The sequence below is a fragment of the Elgaria multicarinata genome, chromosome 5 (assembly GCF_023053635.1).
Source record: "Elgaria multicarinata webbii isolate HBS135686 ecotype San Diego chromosome 5, rElgMul1.1.pri, whole genome shotgun sequence".
Lineage (NCBI taxonomy): Eukaryota > Metazoa > Chordata > Lepidosauria > Squamata > Anguidae > Elgaria > Elgaria multicarinata.
The window spans coordinates 106,984,102-106,997,790 of record NC_086175.1 but is presented as its reverse complement, the minus strand read 5'-3'; the positions used below and the strand labels follow the sequence as shown (position 1 = coordinate 106,997,790).

General features: G+C 40.9%; 1 protein-coding gene across 1 annotated transcript in view; it reads left to right on the top strand.

The window, feature by feature from the left end:
* The window catches only part of NBEA (neurobeachin), a 459,425-nt gene that overhangs the window by 435,135 nt on the left and 10,601 nt on the right, over positions 1–13,689 (top strand). Inside the window, exons 51-54 of the mRNA XM_063126967.1 lie at positions 2,336–2,528; positions 4,365–4,436; positions 7,143–7,304; positions 9,154–9,318. Of these exons, the coding sequence (XP_062983037.1) occupies positions 2,336–2,528; positions 4,365–4,436; positions 7,143–7,304; positions 9,154–9,318 (592 nt within the window). The remainder of the gene's footprint in view (positions 1–2,335; positions 2,529–4,364; positions 4,437–7,142; positions 7,305–9,153; positions 9,319–13,689) is intronic.

The following is a 13,689-nucleotide window of genomic DNA, read 5'->3' as shown; positions in this document are numbered from 1 at the left end:
TTACTCACTTTCCTGGTAATAAGCCCCATTGACCTTAACGGGACTTACTTCTCAATAGACACATATAGGACTGTACTATTCAATATCATCATAAAGTAGTATCCAATTGGATTCTTGCATGTGCTGGTCCACGTGCAGCCATGATGTAGCTCATTTCTCAAACGTTGCTCCCCTTCCAGAAACAACCACTTGCACTTGTTTTGGGGCTTGCCCCTGGAAGCAGTGCATCGCAGCTGCCCACACTAGCAGCCGCATATAGACTGGGGCCTGGCGGGACTAGCCATGCATGCAAGTCCCCAATTAGATACTGACAATTAACACACACACTCCCAAAAAAGTTTCATGTGCAGGCCTAATCTACACCAAGCAGGATATTGCACTATGAAACAAGTATGAAAGTGGTATATAAAAGGCAGGAGCCACACCAAGCAGGATATAGCACTATGAAAGCGGTATGTGGTATGTGTCAATGGGACCCAACAGTTGTCTCTGCACTTCAATACCACTATAAAGCAGTAGTGTGGCTCCTGCCTTTTATATACTGCTTTCATACCTCTTCCATAGTGCAATATCCTGCTTGGTGTAGATTAGTCCACAGTGTCCTCCTCCTTCTTAACTTGGCATTATTTTTAGAACATATTATAATATTGTATAGGATATTGCAAAAGTAAAAAAGAATGACTGATACAATTATCCACTCATGTGACTCCAACACAAAGAACTCCTTAATGGAGGTGAATGGGCTAGGAGGACATGCTGGGAGTTTCCTCCCCTTTTATTTCCAAAACAGCATCTGCAAAGGCCACATCCCACATGAGTTGCTATTTAAATTCACAGGATTGCAAGCTGAATATGAGCCAACAGTGCGATATGGCTGCAAGAAAGGCAAAAGCTATTTGGGTCTGCATTAATAGAAGTATAGCTTCCAAATCACGTGAGGTACTGGTTCTTCTCTATTAGGCCCTGGTTAGGCCTCATCTAGAGTATTGCGTCCAGTTCTGGGCTCCACAATTCAAGAAGGACGCAGACAAGCTGGAGCGTGTTCAGAGGAGGGCGACCAGGATGATCAGGGGTCTGGAAACAAAGCCCTATGAAGAGAGACTGAAAGAACTGGGCATGTTTAGCCTGGAGAAGAGGGGAGACATGATAGCACTCTTCAAATACTTAAAAGGTTGTCACACAGAGAAGGGCCAGGATCTCTTCTCGATCTTCCCAGAGTGCAGGACACGGAATAACGGGCTCAAGTTAAAGGAAACCAGATACCAGCTGGACATCAGGAAAAACTTCCTGACTGTTAGAGCAGTGCGACAATGGAATCAGTTACCTAGGGAGGTTGTGGGCTCTCCCACACTAGAGGCCTTCAAGAGGCCGCTGGACAAGCATCTGTCGGGGATGTTTTAGGGTGGATTCCTGCATTGAGCAGGGGTTGGACTCGATGGCCTTGTAGGCCCCTTCCAACTCTGCTGTTCTATGATTCTGGGATTCTGGGATTCTATGACTTTACGCAACAACTTGGTATGCACTTGGCATGCAGTAAGTCCTATTAGAGAAAGAAATGTAAATGCTTACTGTGCTTGTGAACTGTCCCATACGTGCCTCTGGATTAGGGGCTGTGATACATCCTGACTCCCCCCTCTCCTGCAATATGTAGTACTGTTTACTTCATGTCTGGACGCTATTAGACTGTGTTTCCCCCCCACTCCATTCCACATCATTATCTGTGGCTAGCAGGGCAGGGACATGGCCAGCACAATGATGTTAAGTAAGCTGTACTACAATTTGTTGCAGGGGAGAGTTTTTCATGGGGCTGACATTTTCAGCAGCAGCCCAGTGTTCTTATCGTATGTCATTTCCCACCCACCCTTCTTCTTCTGTCAGTACCATTACTTTAGGTTTTGCTATTGTCTTCTATGGAACTGTTAATTAAGTCCCTCCAAGTTAACTTTTCCAACCATAGCAATGGAGATAATATAAACGTTATGGATGACTTAAGTGGGGTTTGTGTTTGACTAACATCATTACTGTGAAGTACTATAACCATTTTAATAAGATTTCCTTTCTGTTAATGCTGACTTTATCATGTCACCCCCTGTAATGATAACCTAATGGATCTTAACCACACCTCTTCTCTATTTGCCCTTGTGTAATGCTCCAGCAATAGCTTTTCTAATTTTGCTGCCCTGTATTTGTAGTGTTAAATGTGCAGATAGCATTGTTTCCCCTGTATGTGCAAATGCTTCCTGACTCTCTTAACCTTATTTTCCCCTTAGACCTCCTCACTAATTGTGTTATCCCTTCTGTTTCCTTCTGCTCTCTTCTCCTTTCTACTCAACAGTGTTTCCTTCCACAGAGTCCACTTATGTTTAAAGATCAGATGCAGCAAGATGTTATAATGGTTCTCAAATTTCCATCAAATTCTCCCGTCACACATGTGGCAGCCAATACGCTTCCCCACCTTACCATTCCTGCCGTGGTAACTGTGACTTGCAGCCGGCTTTTTGCAGTGAATAGATGGCACAACACAGTAGGTATGTGTTCTTATGGAGGTTTTGTGTTGAATTTCTACCAAGAGTGAGTTGTTTTCATTTCAAAGAGATTTGGTTTCAGCTAGACTTATACATCATTAAAGAAAATCTTTTAAATAATAGATACCAGCAGAGAGGTTTTTAAAAAACCACTTGATTCCTAAATGTATCACTAATACAGTTAGCTGCTAATTCAGGATATTATAATTTCTTAACATGGTGCTTAGTTTTGAATGTCACCTTATAGTCCCAATCATTGGGCTGTAGAATATATACCTTTCCAGTGGCTTCCCTTTGGATAACAATGGTGTACTCCTAGTGTACACAACAGGGGCCGCTATCTTTGTTTATTAATGTGTCTGCTATGTACAGGTAGAGAGTGATAGTGGAGCAGAAGCATCTGATTTTAACATCAAGAGAGGAGGGTAGATGAAAGAAGCCAGAATCCTCCCAGCCTTATTTCCCTCTGCTTTATCTCTACTCGACCTGGCTCACTTCCAGTATCAGAATTAGGCTAGGCTTAAAGACCTTGAAGTTGATGGAATGTGGGGAGAGTTCAGCAACCATCCCCTTCATGCCTCTCTTGATTTACACATTAGATACTCACCCCCACCCCCAATTTATGTGTGAGCAGGGCATGCATGTGAACAAGAAACATGGTGGTCCTCATCTTGTCTAGCTTGACCATGGGAGAAGAAATGTATGAAGCAAGCAATAATAGAGAGAGGACATAAAACAGAGGAGAGAGAAGAAGAATGGACAGTCAATTGTGTAGTGGGAGAAGGAGCTGGAAAGAGAAGGCAGGAATCTAGTTTGGTAGAGTGAAAGGACATGCTTGCCTCCCCTCCCCCTCCCTGTAGCTAGCGTACCCCATCCCCATGTCTCTCAAAGACACCCTCATACAGGGCTATCCTCATGCTTGTCATTCACCCCTTTTCTAGCTGATTGTAAAGATGCATTTGGAATGTAACCCATATATGTGCAAACTACAATCTTGGCAAGAAAAGCATCAAACCCATTACTAGCACTCTGTCCAGTGCAGAGGTGAGTGGGCAGCAACACCAGCCCACCTTTGCTCTACGGCCTGCCAGTGAAAGGGACTTTGCATGGGCTGATGGTTGTTTCCCATCAGTCCATGCAGAGACCTGGTGGAACATGACCTCTCTTTCAAAGTCCAGTAAAAGGTGGAAGATGGGAAAGTGCATACTACTTGGTTGCTCCATCTAGCAGTGTATACTCCCCCCACTCCTCTTCCTCCCATCCCATCCTCAGTTCAGATCAGAACTCCAAAGTAAGTGCAGACCAAAATAAGAGGCCAGATTGGACTCAGGGCAGCAAGGTAGGAAGGCTTCATTCTCCAAGTCCTCTGTGCAAAATGGTCTGCATTTTGCTAATTTGATACACTTTCCTTGGTTTCTTGCTTCTGTGCCGTTAAACACCAATGTTTTTCTTAATGGCATCTTATGTTCATGTCAGTGAACACATTTGGAACTTGAAATGAGGAATTCTGCAGAAATACGCATCAGAATCAGGTACTCAGATATAGCAAAACCTTTTATGTGGGATGCAGGGGTTTGTATGTATGCAGTAAAGCTTTTACTTTGCCAAACCAGAGTTCCCACTGCACACCCAGATGTTCCTGTACTGCTCTTTGCACACAGGATCATTTTGTGTTGATGTTGGATAAAGTTTAAACAGAGGAATAACTATTTTACCATGTGGAAAACTTGAAGGAGTAAAAATTAGGAATATCAGAATTCCACAATACAGTTCACACGTTAGTGAAATAAAATAATACCTGTATAGTCCTTATTGGCATTATTTTTAATTATTATTTAGGCCTCAGGGGAGCCCCAGGATATTCTTTGGATCAAGCTCATCATCTTCCCATTGAAATGGATCCATTGATCGGTATGTCAGAGCATTAAAAAAAAGCTATTTGTTTGAAAACAATGTGTTCAGCGGTGTTTGAATATCCTGCATTTTAATGAAGTGCTACATGACATTTTAGAATTCAGAGTGAAGAACAGTAATTACTGTCTATCCCTAGTTTCACAGAGTGGAAAGCTGCAATTATTAATAGCAGAGAACTCAAAACAGAACAACGTAAGAAGGCACCTGCTGGAGCAGATCCAAGGGTCCATCCATTTCTGCAAGATCACATAGTCATCAGCTCTCCCCTGTTGTTGGTCTCTAGAATCTGGGATCAGAACTGTCCAGCTCCAAATGTGAAAGTTCCATATAACTCACATGCCTAATGGCTATTGATAGACACACTCTCCACGAATTTGTCAACCCGCCTCCCTTTCAAAGCTATTAAAGGCAGTGGCCATTGCCACGTCTTGTGGCAGTGCATTTCATAAGTTTAAATATGCATTGTCCTGAATCAACTGGGTTGGTATTTTCAGTAAGACTGCAGTCATGACCCCAAGATAAATTTCCTGGCTGACCCATCCAGTTGAGGTCTCAGAGGGAGGTTGTGGGCTCTCCCACACTAGAGGCATTCAAGAGGCAGCTGGACATCCATCTGTCAAGTATGCTTTACGGTGGATTCCTGCATTGAGTAGGAGGTTGGACTTGATGGCCTCATAGACCCCTTCCAACTCTACTTTTCTATGCATATGTGAAGTTAGGATTTATTCACTTTTTTGTTTGCACCAATATACACCACTTTGCACTTTCTTACAGTAAATCTCATTTGTTGCTTGTGCACCCAGTTTGAGAGATATTTCCAGAGCTCCTCACAGACTGTTTGGGATTTTATTATCCTAAATAATTGGTAACATCTGCAAACCTGCATATTTTTGTTAGAACACCAACAATTTCATATTAGTGAAATTGATGAAACATTTCTAGGATTGAGCACAATTATTACTGCACTAATGCATCACCTCATTTTGGGGGGTTATACTAGCTTAGCGACCTGATTATGATTTTACACTGGCCCAGTTGCATGTACTTGTGCTGTTACCCAAATAGCAGTCACTCTGGCCATAGGTGGGGATAACTTTTTATTTGAAACCAAAGTGAATTAAAATAGGGTGTATTGGAGGTGAGAGAGGAAACTACTTTCTCATGTGGCTATGATGCATGAGAAACATCCATATCCAAAGATAAGTTCAGACCTACTTCACAATAGAATTTCATAATGTGCCTTCCGACCGTTCTCTGGCCGAGAATAGACATTTTCTTCCACAGAATGCCTCTGTTATGTTGGCCAACACTGTTAGTTATGTTGGCAACACATTTCTTGCTACAGCTGCATGAATCTTGAGTATTGGGATAGCAGGACATACTTAACATAGTTGCTGAGTTTTATTAAAGGTAATACATGTCAAGAAGTACAGTTAATATGGGGGAGGGGGGAATAGGCCATACAACAAATAAACTAAAAATAAAATGCAAACAGCACAAGTGGATAACCGAAGGTACTGGTACAATGGAGAAAGATACAATGTGTAAACAGTTCAATAAATCTTTATCCCCCCCCCACAATCAGCAACCCCTGCCATCCATCTTCCTCAACTAATTAACCTAGTTTCACAAACCTCACCCATCAATAAAGAATTTTGCATTTATATTGCGTTGGTTATTTTCTTTTCCTTTAGGAGACTTCACATGGGAGGAAATGAGGAACAAAGTATCATAGTCATAAAAGGATTGTTGACTCTAAGTAATCTGAGTTATTTAAATATGGAGAGCATATTGCAGTATGTGTTGGAAATAATAAAAAAGTTGCCTTCTGTAAAATCCACATTGATGCCTCCATTGGGCAAATGAAGGGTCCTTCCCTGCTGCATCCCACTTTATCTGGAAGATCAAAACCTTCCACAATTGGGATGGAGTCACACAACTTTTTACCTTATAGTGGACATATCAAAAGTACTCATGTGCTGGTTCTAATCCCAAGGAGGGACCATCACCCCCACCCCCACCCCCACCCCCACCCCACCCCTGGCCATGCAGTGAGCCAAGTATTACCATCCCCTCCACTTCCAGGTTACCACTTGGCTGGAGACAACAGATGGCCAGATCTCTATATGGTTAGAGTTACCATGCAGAATGTTTTTAATCAGCAACTATAAAGTGGTCATATGATTCCATCCCTGAACATCAGAGATTGGGTAGCATAGAAATTTTCTATGAGATAACTCAGGGAGTGAGTTTTGAGATAGGAAAGCCATTTCCTCTGAGACAGATTGATCATTGGCCATTACAGTTGTTTTATTTATTTATTTTTGCCTTCCTTTGAGTTTGTAGGATGGTCTGAAAATTGCTGTAGATTGTGAGGCTGAATGGTCCTGTCTTCTGGACTGGATGGCCATTTGGTCCATCCCATCTCTGTGAAGTTGCTTTCACATTCAACAGGAATCCTAAAAATGTGCAATGCTTTTATATTTCTGAAAGTTGAACCGCCCAGAGAGCTCCGGCTATTGGGCGGTATAGAAATGTAATAAATAAAATAAATAAATAAACCATATTAGCACTAAAAACCAATCTTACTGAAATTCACAATTCATTGCAAGTTAAATTTTCAATTTCCTCATGATACTGCATGATAAAAAAAAAACTGCTGAAACACCTTTCTTGTACAAACTCCCCACCCCTTTTTTGCAGCCAATAACTCTGGTGTGAACAAACGGCAGATCACAGACCTTGTGGATCAAAGCATTCAGATCAATGCTCATTGTTTTGTGGTCACAGCAGATAATCGCTATATTCTTATCTGTGGTTTCTGGGACAAGAGCTTTCGAGTTTATTCTACAGAAACAGGTAAACCTGGCACTTACAATTTTAATGTCCATATTATTATGTCATGTGAATTATAATATAGAATCCTTTCTCTAATTAGTTTTGTTTAAAAATAGCCTAGAAAATACTGTTCTATGCAGTTATGAAGAATTAGTTTGCTAACTTGCATGTGAAGAAAATAAAGGGCATTTTGTTTATTTACGTATGTATGTATGTATGTATGTATGTATGAGGATTTATAGACTGCATACATCTACAGTTTTCAAAATGGTGTTCACAAATCATGAAAATATCTACTTAACAACACACACACACACACACACGTCTACTTTAATGATGTATGTGAATCTTTTAATTGGGTATGCTTTTTAAACACTCCTGACGTTTAAAGTAGTATGGGGATTGAATCCAGATGGAATATGTTCACGTGATTTGCAAATGGGAACAAAATCCTTGTCCATCTCTAATAAGTGATGGGCAAGAACTCTGCTTGAGACCCTGGACAGCCGCTCCCAGTCAGAGTAGACAATACCAGGCTATATGGTCAAACATGGGCCTGGCATAAACAGCTTCCTATAAAAGGAGAGTCTGTAGCTCAGAGGTAGAAAATGACAGCAGATGCTTTGTCTGCAGACAGTCCCAGATTCCATCTATGCCACCTGGAATTAGAAGGATCAGGTAGCAGATGATGGGAAAACCTCTGCGTGAGGCCTTGAAGAACTGCTGCTAGTCAAGAGCAGGCGGTGCTGGGCCAGATGACCTGGTGTAAGTAAGGATGCTGCGAGCACCTGACTGGGCCAAGTAGTCGGGCGCTCTCGGCCCAAGTGCAGAGCCAAGCCCTCGCAAGATCCTGGCAAGTGCTTGGCTGCCTCCTGCCCACATGCTGAAATCATACACCTCCCATTCCTGCGTCAGGGGTGGCTATAAGAAGGCTATAGAGACTGTCCCTTTCAGCAGGCCTACCCAGATGAAATTTAAGATGTTCGACTGTTATTTTAATATTGTATCAGTTTTATATGTTTTTAATCAGTTTTATGTATTTTATGGTATTCATATCTAATGTTGTTCCCTGCCTCGATCCAGAGGGTGAGGTGGGTAAGAAATAAATATATTATTATTATTATTATTATTATTATTATTATTATTATTATTATTGTTATTATTATTTGCACAATTTCAGTACACGAGCAGGCAGCCACCATGCACTGGCCAAGCGAAGCTGAGCCTCAGAAGAGGCTCATGCACAGGCTAGCAAGCAGGGGCGGGCAGGGGTGGGGCAAGTGCCTGCCGAGGCAAGCACAAGTGAGTTTGCCCACCCCTAGGTATAAGGTACCTTCCTGTGTTTCTATGAAAAAACAAGTCAAGTGGTGATGCTGTCTCAGTATGATACCCAGGGGATGTGGAAGCCAATTCACGGAGGGTTATTGAGTAACTTTTAGGGCACAAGGAAAGATTTTTGATGGAGGAACAGTTTTCCATTACATTCATACATGGTATGAAAGCAGGCCCTTGAGTGCAAATTATATGCCATCTATTATCTGAATCTCAAGTGCCATTATAAGTTAAGTAAAAAGAGGTGATATAAAACTGTACAGTATTCACACCCAATCAGTGAAAATGTGAGTTATTTTAGGGTTGCCTTTGTCCTTTCTAATATTTGGCACAAAACCATCCTGCAGGAAGTGAATTAATACAGCTGTATGCCTGGCCCTTTGTATGCTGCCGGAAGACAGGCACTGACTTTGCTTTTCTAGTCCAAATCTTTAAAAGTCTTTTTATTGGTGTTTTGTCTTTACATTTACTTGCTTCCATTTGTATTCACAATGTTCTGAAACACAAAAATCAGTAACAAAACATCTCTTTGTTGTAGGTAAACTCACTCAGATTGTGTTTGGCCATTGGGATGTGGTGACGTGCCTTGCCAGATCAGAATCTTATATCGGTGGAGATTGCTACATAGTCTCTGGCTCTCGTGATGCTACATTACTGCTATGGTATTGGAGTGGCCGGCATCATATAATTGGTGACAATCCAAATAGCAGTAAGTTTATAAACTTCTCTATACGTGTCTCTTATTTGTTTTTGTAGCGTTTATTGTCAAGGAAAATTCTCTCTGTAGTCTGTAAGTAGAATTTTATATTACAAATCATTGTAGACTGCAAGTTTGTTTATAGCATTTAATTCATTATAAAGCAATCAGGAAATGCAAGTTAGAAGCAATTGTGTTGGAAATAATACGTGAAATATCAGGTAGCTTGTTGCTTTGGGAAAGACAAAATAGGCAGCAAAACAACTTGAGTGAAAGCTTATATCAGTTTCCCAAATTGTGCCCAGGCATACTTCATAAAGGCACAATTCTTAGATCGCTAATTCACACATCTGGTGTCACTGATCACTATTAGAGTTGAAGTCTTTTGGGCATTACAGTATCGGATTCTGTTTCAGTATTGACTTATTGGCACTCCTTTTTCCCCTACAGTCACTCTGATATCAGGTCACTTTTAGGACCTGGGATAAGAGCTATTCATTCACATTATTCATGTAACTACCTCAACAAGCCCCCCTCTGATTAGCTCAATATGGTTCACAAGTATCAACACCTCCATGTTTATAGCATGTTCTTAGTGCTGAAAGCTCACTGAGAGAAGCCCTAAAATATGATGTAACAATAATGCTTGCTTCCCAGTGAACCATCAACATTAAGTACATCTAAATCTCATAAGCTTCAACAGGAAAGTTAAGTGCATGCTTAATTTTATAAGTGCTTAACTTTGGCTGAATTGTACCTAATGGTGTCCCCACCCCCATCATGGAGATTGCAATTACCTCTGTTTCTATTCAGGCATTAGCAGAATCGACAGATTATTCTCATAAGATCTGTGTGTTTCCTAAGAAGATGGGTGTGCAACATTCCTCTGGGTAAAAGCAATGATGAAGTATCCTCTCCAAAGTCCAAAGTAAAAGCCTGAGCAATAATATGTGGAATCAAACGTCTGAGTCACCATCTTGACCTTACAGGCAAAATTCAGGATAGGGACACAGATTAAGGCATTTTCTTCCTGATGAGGCCTCACTCCATTATTATTTTTTAGAAAGGGGCTGTGGCTCAGAGCCAGAGCACCTTCAAGAAGGATGCAGACAAGCTGGAGTGTGTTCAGAGGAGGGCAACGAGGATAATCAGGGGACTGGAAACAATGAGGAGAACTGAAAGAACTGGGCATGTTTAGCCTGCAGAAGGGAAGACTGAGGGAAGCCATGATAGAACTCTTCAAATGCTTAAAAGGTTGTCACACAGAGGAGGGCCAGGATCTTTTATCGGTCATTCCAGAGTGCAGGACACGGACTAATGGGCTCAAGTTACAGGAAGCCAGATTCCAGCTGGACATCAGAAAAAACTTCATGTTAGAGCAGTACGACAATGGAATCAGTTACCTAGGGAGGTTGTGGGCTCTCCCACACTAGAGGCCTTCAAGAGGCCGCTTGACAACCATCTGTCAGGGATGTTTTAAGGTGGATTCCTGCATTGAACAGGGGGTTGGACTTATAGGCCCCTTCCAACTCTACTATTCTGTGATTCACATGCAGAAGGTCCCAAGTTCAATCCCTGGCATCTCCAGGTAGGGCTGGAATAATTCCTGCCTGAAACCCTGAAGAGTCACTGCCAATCAGTTTCAACAATACTGGACTAGACGGACCAATGGTCTGTTTCAGTATAAGTATCACCTCATTCTTGTGTTTCTCAAGATGTATTGTCTTAGCTATCATCCCTCCAGGAATTAACCCACAAGGCCAGGAACTGTGTGAATAATGGCATTTGCCGGCCATGTCACAAAGCCAGCAAGATCCTACTACTTCATGAAAATAGTGGTGCCACTCAACTGATTTCACTATACCATTCTTGGACTGTTACTTTTGACGGTATGCCTATATCTAGCAGTTGCTAGGGTTTGTGAGTGGGAGGGTGCTATCGCACTCATGTCACACTTGTGTGTTTCCCGCAAGCTGCTGCTTGGCCACTGTGTGAACAAAATGCTGGATGAGATGGATCCTTGGACTGATCTAGCCTGGCTTTTCTTATGTTCTTATAACTCATGGCTGCTTATTCACTGGATTTCTCCATTTACTTTGCCACTCGAGACTGTTCCACAATCCACCAATCTGGCAGCATGCTTATTTCCCAAATCTTACATTTTTTAACTGGGCAGCACAGCGTTAAGTCAACTGAAAAGTTATATTAAAAAATATTTTTATGTAGCATCTACAGTTCCTGTACCTTTACTGCCAGGAGATTAGGGCTTATCGTGTAAGAGAAATGAAAGTGAGATGTACAGTGTAGGTTAAATCCAATTAGTTAACATCTTTAAAATGAATCTCTAGGAAGATGCAGATGATATTTTCAGAAAAGGATTAGTTTCTCAAAAGCTGTCATCTGGAGACACAGATAAGATATTTTATATCACAGAGCATAAGGAGATAAGGAATTCAAAAGAAAAAATGTCAGGTTATAGTAATTATGTGGGCTAGGTGCTTGACTTTCTAATGATCCTTTAAGCTGAAAGACAGTTAATTATCAATTTCAGCTTCAGTGCATCCAATTACCAAAAGGAACTTCGGTTGTTTCAGAAAATTATATAAAGGAGGACCTCTCCTTCCCTTATTTTTAATCAACACTTGCTAATCATATATTTTGAAACTTCATATTCATGTGCATATACACATGCTCTCATACACTTCACTTTAATGTTTTTGGGTTTGAGAATTACTAAAAGAATAACTAAATTAGCTGAAAATATGTTGTTGAGATGCCCACTTGTTAGTTTTGCTGCTGTTCATGAGATTGAGGCATGCTCTCTCTCTCACTGTCTCTCACACACAAAGTCTAATATTTTAAATTAGCTACTCTAGTCTATAGATATCAATTAGCTACTCTATAGATACCCTAAATTCTGATCTGTGGCAAATCTTCTGCCTGACATTGTCCCTGAGAGGTGCCAGAGCACTAATATACCAGGAAACTACCTGAAACCTCATCTTCTGGAATGGTACAAGCTAGCAGAACTCCCTTCTATGAGTTCCCTTCCACAACTTCTCCCATTCTGGAAGTGGTAGTTTGGGCTAGTTTCCAGTTCTACTAGCCAGACTAGTTCCCATTGCACTAGCAGTTGTTCCTGTGAAAGCAGCACCAGCATTGAATACTGCCCATAGGTACAGAAAGTAGATTTTTAATTATGCAATTTACTAAATTGCTCTTTTCTCCCTCTGTATCTTGGTGAATCCCATTTCAGTTGACCATGAATTGCATAGTTTCCTCGACACCTCTACCCCTATAACATAGTCTACTTGCTTTTTTCCTATTTATAATAAATATATGTTTTAGTTTCTCTTTCAAACAAGGATTGGGGTGAAAACTGAATCTTTAGCAAATACCTAAATAGCTAAAATTGGGGGGGGGGGTGAGAGACAGATGTTTTCTTCTGAAACGGACACAAATTCAGAAACTAATTTGGAAGTGATAAAAATTAATTTGCACACTTTAATTGGAACCATCTCCCTGCATGAAAAGAGGGAGAATAGAGCCAGCAGCTTGTGCTAAGAGCTGATTGAATTTTTTGTCATGTAGGTATGCTGGACTTGGTCGCTTATCCTCTTGAGCCTATCTGTGCAATATATTGCACTCAGCCTTTGACTGGTTTCTTTAAAAGGATCAATGCTATTCCTGTTGTGTCCCCAGAGCCTGAAATTCCATTGATCTTGGGACTTGACATTTCTCATTACATACCAGATAGTCACCAGAGGTGTGAGTTAACATTGCTTTTCCTGGCAGTGTTTGCGTTGAGCACTATGAGCATATTGTGTTGACCAGCCCAAAGCTCCGTTTGTGGACCAATTACAGCAAATATCCCTTAAAGGCACTAAAGTGCATTTTGTCGCTCTTGAGATATTTTACATATGAATGTTCAGTATTTCAGTACATGAGTGTTGTAAACTGCCCTATGCATTGAAAATACTAAAGGTGTCTGCAAAGAATTCCTGAGAGTTGCATTGATTTTATAAATAACACTTCTGAAGGCATTTTCAGTCAGTTCTGGGTAAATATTTCAAAATTAAAAGACTCTCTAAATTAATTGGAAGAGATCATTAGTTTAGAACATCCATCACCTTTGTACATTTTAGACTGTACATTATTTGGACAATGAAATGCACTGTGTGTAATTTCATTCAAATCACATTGAAACTATATTGAATCGAACAAGGTTGGTGATTAGTTTAAATGCTATTGAAACGGGCATGTAAAATTGTATTTGCCAAAATCTGTAGCTCTCCTGATAAAAAAAGATCCACACTGTTACAAACTTGCACATCTCTGTGTGTGTGTGTGTGTTTGTCATCAGACTTCATATTTATTTCCACG